The sequence below is a fragment of the Pocillopora verrucosa genome, chromosome 10 (assembly GCF_036669915.1).
Source record: "Pocillopora verrucosa isolate sample1 chromosome 10, ASM3666991v2, whole genome shotgun sequence".
Taxonomy (NCBI): Eukaryota; Metazoa; Cnidaria; class Anthozoa; order Scleractinia; family Pocilloporidae; genus Pocillopora; species Pocillopora verrucosa.
Window position 1 is genome coordinate 2,268,141 of NC_089321.1, and position 16,636 is coordinate 2,284,776.

Genomic DNA, 16,636 nt, shown 5'->3' on the forward strand with positions numbered 1-16,636 from the left:
CAGTGTTCATTTCGAACCTGTGACCAGGTGAACCCGTCGTTTCAAGTATACGCTGTCACTCCTGCCAGCGCTGAATCGAAGCCTCAGCCAGTGGAATGCAGTATTCTGTTGTTCTTTCAATTTGTTCCCCTACGAGACGAAGGGGAAGGTGATAAAAATAGGTATATTGGTAGCGGGGTAACGTCAATATGTATTGACTAAATTAATACATAGTAAAAGTATGTTAACGGCGTAAAATTATCACCGACTGGAGGAAATCACGCCGTTGGTGAACACCGTAAAATCTTACACGACGATCACCAATGGTTTGATGCCTACTCTGGTTTAAAGATTTAATGAATGTAACCGAGAAGTTACAATTCATAGACCCAAAGTTTCCTACAGTCCTGTCTAGTGCCTTCATCAGGAGTCTAATCGTCGTAACAAGAGGTCATTTAATATGCTCACAAATTAGCTGCCCTTTTTCCTGACGAGGTGTAAATAAGCCCCAGGTGGAAAGCCGCCATCATCACGATTTTAAGGAGCGTGGGTGGAGCTGATATGTCAGCCTTCCAAACAAAGGCGCTGGTGGTAACGTCAATAAGTGGTGATAATTAGAATCATCCCACTCAATTGTATGGTTAGTTAAGCATGTGTGCTCCAACAAAGCTGAATTTTCTTTTTCAGAAAAGAAGACCGCTTTTTGATGCTCTCTCAAAAAGGTCCTATAGCCATAAACTCAGCCTCCAGAAACTATTGCCGCAAGGTCTTTTCAGATGATTCTTACTTTTCTTGTTTAAAAACAAGAAAAGTAAAGTTTTTAAAAAACTATTTGTGTAAAATTTAAACAAATGAAATACCATTGCGTCGCAGGAGTGAAATTAAAAGGGTTTGGTCACTTGTCAGAAAGACCGCAAGTAAGTCAAATGTAAAAGCCAGGACCCTGCTCAACCGATATAGCGTACTCCAACGTTTATGCATCGCCGATGTTTCATTGGAGTCCCTCGTCAGATCGAGAAAATTACGGTATTCATATGATCTGTCAAGCCACCTGAAAAAATAACGAGAACTAATTAAATATCTCGAAATAGGATAGTTTCTTGCCGGAGTTTCAAGACTTGCTAATGAAGAATAGCCTGAGCCATCAGTTAGGACAACTTCCTTAAGATCCAAGGGTGATAAAAAAACAGCGTCGAAAACGTAAAATATTAATACAGATTTAAATATCATTTAATTTTCAAAAAAGATTTATAAGTGTCCACGCAGAGTATGATATCTAATTTAAATGACTGAAATCACATTGAATAAACAATTACTGGATCTGACATCCGCAGGTTAATATAATTTATTTCATCTAATTTAAATACTCAATCGAAACTGACAATATTTGCACATCAGAACTCTGGAAACTTTATGACGAATTCTTCCGTAAGCATTTAACGCCAAGATTACCCGCTCTTGCGATCGTCTGCTGATTTATAGTAGCTACCCGGTCAGCTTAAAACTGAGCGAGAAAGCATGAGCACACATGGATTCTTCCGTTTCATTGCCTTCGCAAAATTTAAATTCCGCCATAAGCGATTTCGAAAACCGTTGAAGGTTATGCTCTCCGCTTTAATGTTCTGTTCAATCTGCTTTTATATCTTCAATACGTTGCACCATTCACAAACGTATGACGCTGTCCATGTCGCCGCAAAAAACGATACAATGACTACTACAAACGGCACACCACGCCGTCTTATCGGCGCTATGGGTGCTCTGAATATTCACGTATGGCGAGAGGTTTGTGGCTCAAGCATCCAAAATCTGCGTCAATATTTGCTTTTTCCGCATTATCCTGACGAAATGTTCATGAAGCTCAATATGTTTAAGTTTCAAATTATCGACAACACCATCGATTATGGCCAACGGATTTTTGGCTTCCTCCATCCTCCTCACAGCGATGAGTACAACTTCGCCATAGCCTCTGATGACGAGTCAGAGTTATGGCTCAGTCCTAGCGACGATCCGAAGGAGAAACAGTTAATTGCGCGTGTTTTTAAAGAAGGAGTAAGTGCGTGGACGGAAAAGGATGAACTTCGTAAATATCCTGGACAAATCTCAGAACATCTAATGCTCTCTGGAGACAGAAAATACTACATAGAAGTTGTGCATAAGCAAGGAGTTGCTCTTGGTTTTGTACAAGTTTACTGGAAACGTCGCAGTGATAGCGATTTCTACCTTATCAGTTCGGAGTACTTATCATCCCATGCAAACGGTGTTATGATTACCAAAGCAAAAGATGTTTTGCATAGTTTGCTTTCGGAGAGCTATCGTCAAGATATTGAGCTGAAATCTAAATCAGCAGATTATAAACGCTTACAATTTCAATCACTTCCGTTGCTCCCAAAAGATAGTTATCTTCCCTTGTGTGATTTCCAGTCTAACTCTTTGTCAAATGGAGAGAAAGTGTATCGTTATCAAGGCCGCAAAGCGGTGCAGTTATCCAGCGTCTACCCTGCTGATGGTAGCAGTGCGTTGACTTATAAAAATTTGCGGAACTGGCCTAACAAAATTGCTGACGGGGACAAAATTCAAGCAGTCACGGATGAGATAATTACGTCGTTAAACCATAAAACCTCAAAGTAAGTTGACCTAAAAATTAAACTATCAACCACATAGCAAATGCCAAAAAATTCGTGAACTACTGTGGATGCGCTACGTAACGATAATCATCAGTCATAATCATTAGTCATCATTATCATACAAAACACAAATCTTGGAATTAACATACGCCGTGCAAGTGACTCCAACATAGAGAATTACTAACTCCCGTTCCGTCAGCCGTTATGAAAGCGCAAGTTCAATATGCTTGACGGCGTGCGTCAATAAGTGGTGATAATTTTAGACTCATCCCACTCAACTGTATGGTTAGTTAGGCACGTGTGCTCCAACAAAGCTGAATTTTCTTTTTCGCAAACGAAGACGGCTTTTTGATGCTCTCTCAAAAAGGTCTTATAGCAATAAACTCAGCCGCCAGAAACTATTGCCTCAGGGTCTTTTCAGAAGATTCTTACTTTTCTTGTTTAAAAACAAGAAAAGTAAAGTTTTTAAAAAAATCTTTGTGTAAAATTTAAACAAATGAAATACCATTGCGTCGCAGGAGTGAAATTAAAAGAGTTTAGTCATTTGTCAGAAAGACCGCAAGTAGGTCAAATTTAAAGGGCAGGACCATGTTCAACTGATATAGCGTACTCCAACGTTTATGCATTGCCGGTGTTTCATCGGAGTCCCTCGTCAGATTGAGAAAATTACGGTATTCATATGATCTGTCAAGCCACCTGAAAAAATAACAAGAACTAATTAAATATCTCGAAATGGAATAGTTTCTTGATGGAACGCCAAGCCGGAGTTTCAAGACTTGCTCATGAAGAATAGCCTGAGCCATCAGTTAGGACAACTTCCTTACGATCCAAGAATGATAAAAAAAACAGCGTCGAAAACGTAAAATTAAAATTTAATTTTCATTTAATTTTCAAAAAAGATTTATAACTGTCCACGCAGTATGATATCCAATTTCAATGGTTGAAATCACATTGAATCACAGGCAGCCCAAGCTCACGTCTAGAGAGAAAGCAAACGATTAATTCATGAAAGTGTCACGCGTTGTGTGACATGGTGTTAAGTTACAAGAGCAACCGTTGAGAATTTCAACACATTGTAAGGAACAACACCCAAGCTCCAGCTGTGAGATGATCATCTTGCACAATAACAATCAGAAAAGCCCTTTCTTATGTATATTGAAAACCTCGAAATGGACAACTCGCTAAAATGGGTTCTTTTCATCAAAGTAAACGGTCAGATAACAAGTGATACGCTGTGAAAGTAAGGTGAGGTATTTTTATTGAGAATTTGACGTATTATTTTATTCCTAAGAGCGGTCGTAAATATTCTCATACAAACTCTTATAATTCCGCCATGACTATTATTGTGCAAGATGATCATCTCACAGCTGGAGCTTGGGCCACCTGTGGGAAAAACAAGCTTAAACGGCAGAAATCGCCAGAAATAACCGCGTACACACAAGATGTGAATAAGTGTTATTGATTTACGTGTAAAATGTTCATATTTGGAAATATTCATCTTTGAAAGTCGACCATATATCGTTCCCCATACTACTCCTTATAACGTTCAAATTCTCAACGGCTCCTCTCGTAACACCGAGTCACACAACGCGTGACACTTTCATGAATTAACCGTTTGCTTTTTCTCGAGACGTGAGCTTGGGCTGCCTGTGATTGAATAAACAATTATTGGATCTAACACCCGCCGGTAAATATAGTTTACCTTATTTCATCTCATTTAAGTACTCAAGCGAAACTGACAATATTTGCACATCAGAGCTCTGGGAACTTTATGACGAATTCTTCCGTAAGCATTTAACGCCAAGGTTACCTACTTTTGCGATCGTCTGCTGATTTATAGTAGCTACCCGGTCAGCTTAAAACTGAGCGAGAAAGTATGGGGACACATGGATTCTTCCGTTTCATTGCCTTCGCAAAATTTAAATTCCGCCATAAGCGATTTCGAAAACCGTTAAAGGTTATGCTCTTCGCTTTAATGTTCTGTTCAATCTTCTTTTATATCTGCAATACGTTGCACCATTCACAAACGTATGACGCTGTCCATGTCACGGTAAAAAATGATACAATGACTACTACAAACGGCACACCACGCCGTTTCACCGGCGCTATGGGTGCTCTGAATATTCACGTATGGCGAGAGGTTTGTGGCTCAAGCATCCAAAATCTGCGTCGATATTTCCTTTTTCCGCATTATCCTGACGAAATGTTCATGAAGCTCAATATGCTTAAGTTTCAAATTATCGACAGTACCACCGATTATGGCCAACGGATTTTTGGCTTCCTCCATCCTCCTCACAGCGACGAATACAACTTCGCCATAGCCTCTGATGACGAGTCAGAGTTATGGCTCAGTCCTAGCGATGATCCGAAGGAGAAACAGTTAATTGCGCGTGTTTTTAAAGAAGGAGTAAATGCGTGGACGAAAAAGGATGAACTTCACAAATATACCGGACAAATCTCAGAACATCTAATGCTCTCTGGAGACAGAAAATACTACATAGAAGTTGTGCACAAGCAAGGAGTTGATCTTGGTTTTGTACAAGTTTATTGGAAGCGTCGCAGTGATAGCGATTTCTACCTTATCAGTTCGGAGTACTTATCATCCCATGCAGACGATGTTATGATCACCGAAGCAAAAGATGTTTTGCATAGTTTCCTTTCGGAGAGCTATCGTCAAGATCTTGAGCTGAAATCTAAATCAGCAGATCATAAACGATTACAATTTCAATCACTTCCGTTGCTCCCAAAAGATAGTTATCTTCCCATGTGTGATTTCCAGTCTAACTCTTTGTCAAATGGAGAGAAAGTGTATCGTTATCAAGGCCGCAAAGCGGTGCAGTTATCCAGCGTCTACCCTGCTGATGATAGCAGTGCGTTGACTTATAAAAATTTGCGGATCTGGCCCAACAAAATTGCTAACGGGGACAAAATTCAAGCAGTCACGGATGAGATAATTACGTCGTTAAACCATAAAACCTCAAAGTAAGTTGACCTAAAAATTAAACTATCAACAATACAGCAAATGCCAAAAAATTCGTGAACTACTGTGGATGCGCTACGTAACGATAAAAGTCTATTAAGAAGGAAAAAAAAGTTTAAAAAACAGGCCATGATTCGCACGGATTGCAAATGACAAACAGTGCTCCAGGCCGCAACCCTTTTGGTTGCCGAGGCGTGTAGTGAAAAATTTAGGCGAGTAGAGTTGCTGTAGCAGTCGCAAATTTGACGACCTGAATCACCTGGTGCTTTCGGTTTAAAGTGAAAGTGAGTTTAACATCTGCATACGATGTTATAGTTATTTCTCTACGGTTGGGCAAGATGTCTCGTAAAGCTTAATTACATCACAACCAGTCTGCTTTGTGGTTAGCAGTAGAGCGTGTCGTGTAATACTGCACATTTTCCTTTTCCAGGGCGAAAATTGTTCTTCCTTTTTTTTTTTCCAGCGACCATTCTATGACTCCAAGAGAAAATCAACAGTTGATGTTCTCTTTATGACTCGAGGTCGTCAAATGACGACTTTGAAAGGCGTTGAGCTTGGAGCCCTGACAAAGACCCCCAAACCGTGACTAGCGTCTTTCAAAATTCATGCTTGGTGGAATGCAAATATCGTTATTCTTATGCTATTAATCATGTTTGTAGACCATTATTATGATACGCTATGCTGAAATGTCAGCAAAATAATGTATTTTGCTAGGTAACCATTCGGGCTGAGTTTGTAACTAGTGCTTTAAGACCAGAGCCAATCACATGCATCAAAGAGGTGTGTGTATGTCATTCATTAACTGGCTTAATTTCGACTTCCCAAGTTACTCCCTCCATCTTGGGAGAGGAAAAAATTCCTGGAAACCAAGGTTGTTTTAGAGATACACATTACATACAATGAAGTCCACTACACTATCAAACTGATATCATTCTTTGATTTACTTCTAGGAAATATTTTCTGAAGAGAATTCACAAGGTTTTAAACATCCCAGATCCAGTTCATGGCGATCTTTATTCTGTAGATCTTGAACTCGGTTTACAAGACGTCAATCAATCATTTCGTTTATCAGAGCATGTGTTTGGTAAGGATGCCAACCACAACTTGTGTTTTCCTCGAGGTATTAGCTGGAACAATAAAGCTAAGGTGTATTTTATTCTCCCTGTTAAGGAACAAGGAAGATGGGTGTATCATTTTATAAACGAAATCACAATAGCCAGCTCTTTAACGGGCGATACGAACTTTCATGTCATTGTTGTTGACTTTGAAAGCGAGGATATTGACATGAAGAAGGCATTTAACACCACTCTTCTTCATAACAGACACACGATTATTCCATTAAAAGGGAAATTTTACAAGACGCTGGCTTTGAACAAAGCTGTTGAGCATATTCCAAGTATACATGACGTTTTGTTTTTGTTTGATCTCCATATCGACGTTCCCTTGGACATATTGGACAGCGTTCGTAAGGTGAGTTTCTATCTTTGATTTGAGTAATGATTATATACTCATTAATCTATATATTTATTTAGTATTTATGTTATAGATCAATCTAGCGAGCTTTATTGTGTCGTGCGGATATCCATTGTAGTGCTATGAACTGGTACTAATAAACCTTTATACGGGATACTTGCCTTTAGATTGGTGTGCCATTTGATGCTTGTTTACAAGCAGTCCCTGCTTTTCAGCGAAGTCCGTCGCGCGAGTAAAAAATTAGTAAAATTAGTTAGAGCGTCCGAGAGAAGCCTAGGAGTTCGTGGGTGTCACTCCAAGGTTCCGCGTGGCGCGCTATCGTATCGTGTGCTGTCTTTTTTAACTCGCACGGTGGACGTCGCCGTAGACTGCTCTAGACCATCTGATGTAAATACATCTCACTAATCTTTTTTTATTTACATTGATCTAATCATAATTTTTTCTACTGTCCTCATTTCTAGCTTTAATAACAATTCTTTGTTTTGCAGAACACTGTAGAAGGACATCTTGTTTACGCTCCCATTGTAGGCCGGTTACATTGTGGCAGTACGTATGTAGATCATAAAGGTTATTGGGAAATGGACGGATTTGGCTTAATGAGCATTTATAAATCAGACTGGATGAGGTTCGGAGGTAAAAAAAACATCAGTTTTCAGTTGACGCTCCTTTAAATCAATGTTGATCATAATTTCATCAGTTCCTAGAACTGACATGCAACATGCACAAATTCACCCCTCGATTTTCATTCAGTTGCATAGCAAGATATTCTATTTAGGCAGGTGCTATTTTAGGCCAGAGAAATTATACGAAAATTAAAAGCAACTACCTTGAACTTAACTGTAAAAAAACTTATTATAAGTCTCTAATCTAATCTCTAGGAGTACATTTAAAATTGTGAATCCTTGAATTTTTTTCCAATTGGTAAACGGAAACCTCTTGAATCTCATGTAGTCATATATACTCTCTATAGGAATGAACACCAAGGACTACAAATACAAATGGGGCGGAGAGGACTGGGACTTACTCGACCGTGTCATCAATGCTGAGTTAAAAGTTGTTCGAATAAAGCACCCGGGTTTATATCATCATTATCATACAAAACACAAATCTTGGAATTAACATACGCCGTGCAAGTGACTCCAACATAGAGAAAGTCTGGGACTCCCCAGAGTAAAAAAGAAAACAATGATAGGAGGCCCTTTTTCCTTTGAGGAGGAGCTTTGGGCCCCAAAACACAAATCTTGGAATTAACATACGCCGTGCAAGTGACTCCAACATAGAGAGAGTCTGGGACTCCCCAGAGTAAAAAAGAAAACAATGATAGGAGGCCCTTTTTCCTTTGAGGAGGAGCACCGATGGTGTCGCTGTGAGTCAGCAATGCGGTTTTAATGTCTCTCCAGATGGTTGATTTGCAATTGTTTGCTCTGTAATATCTTTAACCTTATTTCAGATTCTCCGAAGAGATACTTGGAATGTTTATGTCTTATTTGGACCATTTGAGGGCTACCAACACAGAACTGAAGTTATCTCTACCAAAACAAAGTCCTTGTAAAACTCCATATTTTAGTTATTGACTCTTCCGTTAACCTGACTCAATTGCATTGTGATCAGCTAGTTTTTGTCATCCGATAATACAACTTCAAGGGTAACTTCACTTAATAGGTTACAGATATTTTTTAGTACGATTCTTAACGATGTAATTGTAATAATGTGAATTAAACACACGAACTACTCTTCCAAAAAATATACTGTATTTGTAGGATGAGGTTAGGGTTGGTTTTCTTTAACAATCAGCACCTTCATTCTGGCAAAGAACGACACCAAGAAGGAGTAAGAATCCAATCGACATAAAAGCTCTGCCAAATGGTAGGGCATGCGGTTTGTTACTGAAATGATATTTTTCGTAAGAAGCAGGATCACTAGGATTAGGTGCAGAGCTACCAGGAGTCAGGAAATACCCTGTGAGGCAAATGCCTCCCAGAAAAATGCAAAGGAGCCCAAAGAGCACACATGGTGTGACACGTTGTTTCTCGGTCTCAACGTCACGGAGCTGCATCTTGACCTCGAAATTAAATCTGTTGAGAAAAAAAGCTCCCTATCAGTCCTGCTATATTATATCATTGCTATTGAGAAGGGATGTCAAAGAGTTCGTACAGTAACTGTGGATCTTGCTCAATTCTAGCTAAAAGAAAAACATTTGCGAAACCGTCGGATTCCGCGCACCGATGGAATCCGAAGGTTTGAGACTCGACTCCACCTGGGGAATCAGAATTTATTCTTCGTCCCACGCTCGTGACAAGACAAAAGATATCACTTTCTCTACATCTTTACCAAAATCTATTGTCTTTCTTATTCTATTTACACATAATTTCTGCCCACTTTCAAACACCACATTCAAGCGCAAAGATTGTTGCATCTGAATGTGTAAGTTTCCTTTCTCGCGTCAATGGTATTTAATTTGTCGATTTACACCTAAACCCCAGCAAGTTTCTGTAACCGTTTTCTGGTACTCATTTAAAATCCTGAGTGAAAAGAGGCGTCAAAAATTGAAAGTAAATCGCCTTTATATTAGCCTACAGTGCATGCGTCTTGTTGGGGCGACTTAACGTTACAAGCTCGCGATCGTCCATTAGACCGACCATGTTTGATTTAAAATGGGCGGTGAGGTGTCCTATCCGTCCTACGTTTTGACCGTCGTTCACCCCCTAGGACAATTTTAATTGTCTCTCCAGTCTTTCCCTGCACTCGCCCTCACACTCGCTCGCCAAACTTCCGCCATATCAACGAGCCACTTGTTCTGTTGCGTGAAGAAAAAAGCAATCAATCCTTACCTTCAGCTAAACAGAGCGCTGGTATTACAAATCAACAATTAGATCAGGAGCTGTTTAGTTGCAGTTTCTTTCTTTATGTTCAAAGTTACAGGCTGGGAAAAAGAGAATAAATGAATAAATTATTAAATAAATGAACGAAGCCAGGATAAAAGTAAAATAATTCCCTTTCACCGCTCCCCCTGAATTTTGCGAATGCTTGGGTAGAACACAGCTATGAAAATGATAACGGTCGAAGAAGAAGCGTTTTAAAAGCCTCTAAGTTTAAAAGCCTCTAAAAAAAGATTGTTAGTGAATCATAAATCGTTTGGCTAATAACGTATCTCGGAGGTCGATAAATGATTCTCTTCCTTACTCTCGGGTTTACTTAAAGATTGCCCGCCATCCGAAAACTGTCACGAGATGGAATTTCAATAAACTAATTATCAAAGTTCAAATGCCCCAAGGCTTACCTGGGAGAGAGGGATGTTGAAGCTTCGAATTGATAGATGCATTAAATCTTATTACTTTCTTATTTCTTCAATCACATTAAATTCAATTTGGTCATCATTATCCTCCAGTACTTTGTACTGTTTGATCGTCAATTTATATATATATATATCAAATAATACTTGAAACCTTATGTTGTCTATTGTTATTGTGCATATGGTTTAATTGGGGTACACCACGAGCTAGTGGAAGGACATGGCATGGCAAAGGAATTGAGAAAGTTCTCACTATTCAACATTTCTTTTTAAAAAAACTGAATATCAAGAGATATCATGGTGAGGTAACCCCAAGGAGCCTTGATTTTTCAAGCACCAATTCTTTTTAGCTATAGCCAAATACCTAGTTAAAATTGTACAATAATATCATTATTTTCAATCTTTGTAGCCGTTTCCTCCAGATTTACTCAATGGAGTATGGAGGATGGTTTGCCCATTTTTCGTAAATTGTTCTCTTTTCATATTTTATTGAAACCTTTAATTCGATTTTTGCTGAAATAGAACCATAAATAATTCAACCACGAATTCTTCAGTCAATTAGGATCGAAGCGAAGATATCTTACTTGGTGAAGAAGACACAGTATACGTCACACTATTGTTTTAATTGTGTTCTTTTTCCCAGTTATGATGGAATTCTATTGTGACGTACAAATCGTCTTCTACACCAAGTAAGAGCCGAAGATACTTGCTTGAAACAAGACAGTAAAAGATCAAGAATCTTAACCGGGGGAAAGAGGTACGATTTCGCTCATATAATTTCTGTTTGCATGCTTTCGGATTATGTTTGTTATCGCAGTTATCGTGCGTGATTTAATTCAATTCTAAAAGAGTACTTCCGTGTACGCTTGTGCATGTCGGCTGATTGCACCGCAATAGCACATGTTACAAATAGTTTTTCTAATCGTTCGTAATATTAGTTTATGTCGTAAATTACCTTTCAGTTCTTATGTTTTCAAGTACCTCATTCAAGAATATCCCCAATAATAAAGATTTCGATTTAATACAAAAGATGAGTGCTCGAAATCAGTAGGTCTCCACCTCCGAACAAGATATGTTTGTTTAAGAATCCAAACCCGCCACAAGCATCATTATTGTTATCAAATTGCTTGTTGTTCTTGCCATCATTGTGATAGAATGTGTTTCCAAGGCAACCTGTGTGTTTTCTTACGATCAAAATGAACTCATAAGTTTTATCCAGAAGTAATACTGACTCGCCAAAAAAGAAATGTAATGTAATCTCAAACCACAGCTCAAGAAGAAACTTACTAAGAGACAAATAGGCATAATTTCAACTCTTGATAAACCAATAAATTCATAAATGCGTATTTAACATTAAAATTCGTGGTTGAAGTACTTATGGTTCTATTTCAGCAAAAATTGAATTAAAGGTTTCAATAAAATACGAAAAGAGAACAATTTACGAAAAAAGGGCAAACCATCCTCCATATTCTATTGAGTAAATCTGGAGGAAACGGCTACAAAGATTGAAAATAATGATATTATTGTACAATTTTAACCAGGTATTTGGTTATAGCTAAACAGAATTGGTGCTTGAAAAATCAAGGCTCCTTGGGGTTACCTCACGATGGTATCTCTAGTTATTCAATTTTTTTTTTTTTTAATGTTGAGTAGTGAGAACTTTCTCAACTCCTTTGCCATGCCATGTCCTTCCACTGGCTCGTGGTGTACTACAATTAAACCATATGCACAATAACAATAGACAAGATAAGGCTTCAAGTTTTATTTGATATGCTTATAAATTGGCGATCAAACAGTACAAAGCAATGGAGGATAATGATGACCAAATTGAATTTAATGTGATGGAAGAAATGAGAAAGTAATAAGATTTAATGCATCTATCAATTCGAAGCTTCAACATCCTTCCCTCCCAGGTAAGCCTTGGGGCATGTGAACTTTGATAATTGGTTTGTTGAAATTCTATCTCGTGACAGTTTTCGGATGGCGGGCAATCTTTAAGTAAACCCGAGAGTAGGGAAGAGAATCATTTATCGACCTCCGAGATTCGTTATTAGCCAAACGATTTATGATTCATTGACAATTTTTTTTTTCAAAATTCAGGATTAACTTTTTTAAACTTCTTCTCTTAATTCGTTATCAGTCATGACTCCCAAGTTTTAGACACCAATGATTCCTTCCAATTTAACAGCTGTAAATCATGACGCATGATTCTGCGTTCAGCCCCAACCGAGAAACTTGAAATATGATCTGCAAGTTTTTATTGCGAAGGAAGTCAGCAATTTTTGTCTCTTCAAATCTTTATTTCTGTGTATAACTTAAAAGCTTTTAAAACGCTTCTTCTTCGACCGTTATCATTTTCATAGCTGTGTTTACCCAAGTATTCGCAAAATTCAGGAGGAGCGGTGAAAGGGAATTATTTTACTTTTATCCTGGTTTCGTTCGTTCATTTAATAATTTATTCATTTATTCTCTTTTTCCCAGCCTGTAACTTTGAACAGAGAGAAAGAAACTGCAACTAAACAGCTCCTGATCTAATTGTTGGGGAGAATTCAAATTCAACAGAATTTCAAGGTCAAGATGCAGCCCCACGACGTTGACAAACAACGTGTAACACCATGTATTCTCTTTGGGCTCCTTTGTATATTTTTGGGAGGCATTTGCCTCACAGGGTATTTCCTTACTCCTGATGACTCTGCACCTAATCCTAATGATCCTGTTTCTAATGAAAAATATCAGTTTAGTGACAAACCGCATGCCCTACCATTTGGTATAGCCTTTATGACGGTTGGATTTTTACTCCTTCTTGGTATCGTTCTTTGTCAGAACGAAGGTGCTGATTGTTAAATAAAACTGACCCTAACCTCATCCTACAAATACAGTATATGTATTGCAAAAGTAGCTTGTATGTTTAGTTCACATTACTGCAATTACATCGTTAAGAATCGTACTAAAAAATATCTGCAACCTATCAAGTGAAGTTACCCTTGTAGTTGTATTATCGGATGACAAAAACTAGCTGATCACAATGCAATTAAGTCAGGTTAACGGAAGAGTCAATAACTGAAATATGGAGTTTTTAGCAGGACTTTGTTTTGGTAGCGATAACTTCAGTTCTGTGTTGGTAGCCCCTCAAATGGTCCAAATAAGACATAAACATTCCAAGTATCTCTTCGGAGAATCTGAAATAAGGTTAAAGATATTACAGAGCAAACAGTTGCAAATCAACCATCTGGAGAGACATTAAAACCGCATTGCTGACTCGCAGCGACACCATCGGTGCTCCTCCTAGATGCGGTTCAAAGGAGAAAAGGGCCTCCTACCGATGTTTTGTTTTTTTACTCTGGAGAGTCCCCCGGCAAGCCTCGATTTCGTGTAATAGACCCAGTTTCCTTGGCTCCCGCACGGCACGCCGTCAAGCATATTGAACGTGTGCTTTCATAACGGCTGACGGAACGGTAGTTAGTAATATTCTACGTTGGAGTCACTTGCACGGCGTGTGTTAATTCCAAGATTTGTGTTCTGTTGATAATGATAGACCTTGGTGCTTTATTCGAACAACTTTTAACTCAGCATTGATAACACGAGTAAGTCCCAGTCCTCTCCGCCCCATTTGTATTTGTAGTCCTCAGTGTTCATTCCCATGGAGAGTGTAAATGACTACGTAAGATTTACGAGGTTTCCGTTTACCACTAGGAAAAAAATTTTCATCAACAACAAGTATTCACAATTTAAAATGTAACTTTTCTGAGATTACTGACTTTCAATTTTTTTTACAGCTAAGTTCAAGGTAAAAGGGTAAGTTTCTAAAGAAACTGTGGTGCTACGTCGGTGGGAGAGTATAGCAGGTAATTTAGTGTTAACAACTGGGTTGAAAACGTAAATTAGCCACCGTAAAGGGTAAAAAAGCCTTTACCCTTTACGGTGGCTAATTTACGTTTTCAATCCAGTTGTTAACACTAAATTACCTGCTAAGTTCAAGGTAGTTGCTTTAAATTTTCGTATAATTTCTCTAGCCTAAAATTGTAACTGCCTTAATAAAATATCTTGCTATGCAACTGAATTAAAATCGAGGAGTGAATTATGCATATTGCATGTCAGTTCTAGGAACTGATGAAATTATAATCAATATTTTTTCAAGTTAAGTTAATGTCTTTTTTTTACCTCTGAACCTCACCCAGTCTGATTTATAAATGCTCATTAAGCCAAATCCTTCCATTTCCCAATAACCTTTATGATCTACATACGTACTGCCACAATATAACCGGCCTACAATGGGAGCGTAAACAAGACGTCCTTCTACAGTGTTCTGTAAAACAAAGAATAGTTTTTAAAACTAGAAATGAGGACAGTAGAAAAAATTATGATTAGATCAATATAAATAAAAAAAGATTAGTGAGGTGAGCTTACATCAGATAGACTAGAGCAGTCCTTCCCTTTCGGCGACGTCCGCCGCTTGAGTTAAAAAAATCAGCGCACGATACGATAGCGCGTCACGCGGAACCTTGGAGTGAGATCCACGAACTCCTAGGCTTCTCTCGGGCGCTCTAGCTAATTTTTTTTACTAATTTTTTACTCGCGCAACGGACTTCGCTGAAAAGCAGGGACTGCTTGAAGTCAAGCATCAAATGGCATACCAATCTAAAGGCAAGCACCCGTATAAAGGTTTACTAGTGTTAGTTCATAGCACTACAATGGATATCCGCACAACACAATAGAGCTCGCGAGATTGATCTATAACATAAATAATAAATAAATATATAGATTAACGAGTAAATAATCATTACTCAAATCAAAGATAGAAACTCCCCTTACGAACGCTGTCCAATATGTCCAAGGGAACGTCGATATGGAGATCAAACAAAAACAAAATGTCATGTATACTTGGAATATGCTCAACAACTTTGTTCAAAGCAAGCGTCTTCATTGGATGTAATGTGTATCTCTAAAAAAAACCCTTGGTTTCCAGGAATTTTTTCCTCTTCCAAGATGAAGGGAACAACTTGGGAAATCGAAAGTAAGCCAGTTAATTAATGACGTACACACAACTCTTTGATTCATGTGATTGGCTCTGGCCTTAAAGCACTAGTTCCAACTCAGCCCGAATAGTAACCTAGCAAAGTATATCATTTAACTGACATTTCAGCATAGCGTACCATAATAAAGAAGTAACGGCTCCTATTTATTTAAAACCGTTATAGTGAACATAACCTTTATTTATCATAATTTTTTGTTGCAGATCCTATTTGGAAAAATGTCAAAGCGTAAGCCAGACTTCAACCCAGGTAAGTGTTAAGATTATCAGGGGGGAGGGGGGGGCAGTAAAAGCAAGTAGAACAAAGATTATCAAATTTTTAGCCTGCAAACGAACTTTACAATTTTTTTACAAGTAGTTTTACTTGTCTTCCACGCCACAGAACAGTAGATCACAATGCCAGCAAACTAGCACACAGCTACTAAACACAGACTTTAGAATGATTTTCATTAATCCATGAAACAGTTACTAAGCTACATATAGTAGACAGTGTTAGTTACTGTTAAACACTAATTCTATTGTTCTAATTTTTTTGGCTAGTGATATCTAACAGTAAGATTTTGTTTAACGATCCAATGAAATCACTCTGACAAAACAGATACCCTTCACTTAGTAAGCGTCAAATACAAGCCTAATAGAAATGTCCTTCAAATAAAACATTCTTGGTGGAACAAAGAAAAATTTATTTCCAATAATAACGGCCGAATGCAGAGGAATAAATATTCATGAACAGATCTGCTTGACAACCATTTCTCTTAAAAAGATAATATTCTTTTGGTTTGGAAAATTTTTAAGTTTCATTTCCGTGCAAAACGAGCAAAAACATTGCAATGAAAAAACAAAAAAGATGTTACATCTCATATTCAAGCAACTCTTTGCAAATCGCAAACAGTTTTTTGCTTCACTTAACTAAAATTGATTGCACTTTGGTGTTCTCCACATAACACTTTAAATGCTATGATAAATTAATCATTGACCATCTGCTAAAAAATATCTGTTGTGACTCATTGCACATTTAACATGCGTTTTTTGATTTTTTCCTTAGGGTCAATCCGTGGCTTTATACATAGTTTAAGCCCTGTAAAACGCTCAAAGAAAACCGATTAGTTTTAGTTTCATCTGCAAACAAGTCCCTCCAAAGTACAGCGAGTAGTTGGATTTAATGTCCCAAGCTACTCAACCTTTAATGAACATCAACAATCAAAAACCCATGTGCCGCTGTCAAATACTAAGACGAACGAATCCAACAAGGACAT

General features: G+C 38.1%; 2 protein-coding genes and 1 long non-coding RNA gene across 3 annotated transcripts in view; 2 read left to right on the plus strand and 1 right to left on the minus strand.

Moving 5' to 3' along the window:
* The first annotated feature begins 1,362 nt into the window (after positions 1-1,362).
* On the plus strand, positions 1,363-2,848 carry LOC136283937 (beta-1,4-N-acetylgalactosaminyltransferase 3-like). Its single transcript, XM_066173527.1, has one exon. The coding sequence runs from the start codon at positions 1,498-1,500 to the stop codon at positions 2,605-2,607; it is 1,110 nt and encodes a 369-aa protein (XP_066029624.1). The 5' UTR covers positions 1,363-1,497; the 3' UTR covers positions 2,608-2,848.
* A 1,593-nt stretch (positions 2,849-4,441) lies between these two features.
* LOC131791149 (beta-1,4-N-acetylgalactosaminyltransferase 3) lies at positions 4,442-9,027 on the plus strand. The gene is made up of 4 exons (XM_059108466.2): positions 4,442-5,585; positions 6,534-7,053; positions 7,545-7,689; positions 8,027-9,027. Exons 1-4 carry the CDS (start codon positions 4,480-4,482, stop codon positions 8,173-8,175), a joined length of 1,920 nt encoding a protein of 639 aa, XP_058964449.2. The 5' UTR covers positions 4,442-4,479; the 3' UTR covers positions 8,176-9,027.
* A 472-nt stretch (positions 9,028-9,499) lies between these two features.
* The window catches only part of LOC136283938 (uncharacterized), a 28,101-nt gene continuing 20,964 nt past the window's right edge, over positions 9,500-16,636 (minus strand). The window contains exon 3 of the long non-coding RNA XR_010718997.1: positions 9,500-9,853. This is a non-coding gene — a long non-coding RNA (uncharacterized lncRNA). The remainder of the gene's footprint in view (positions 9,854-16,636) is intronic.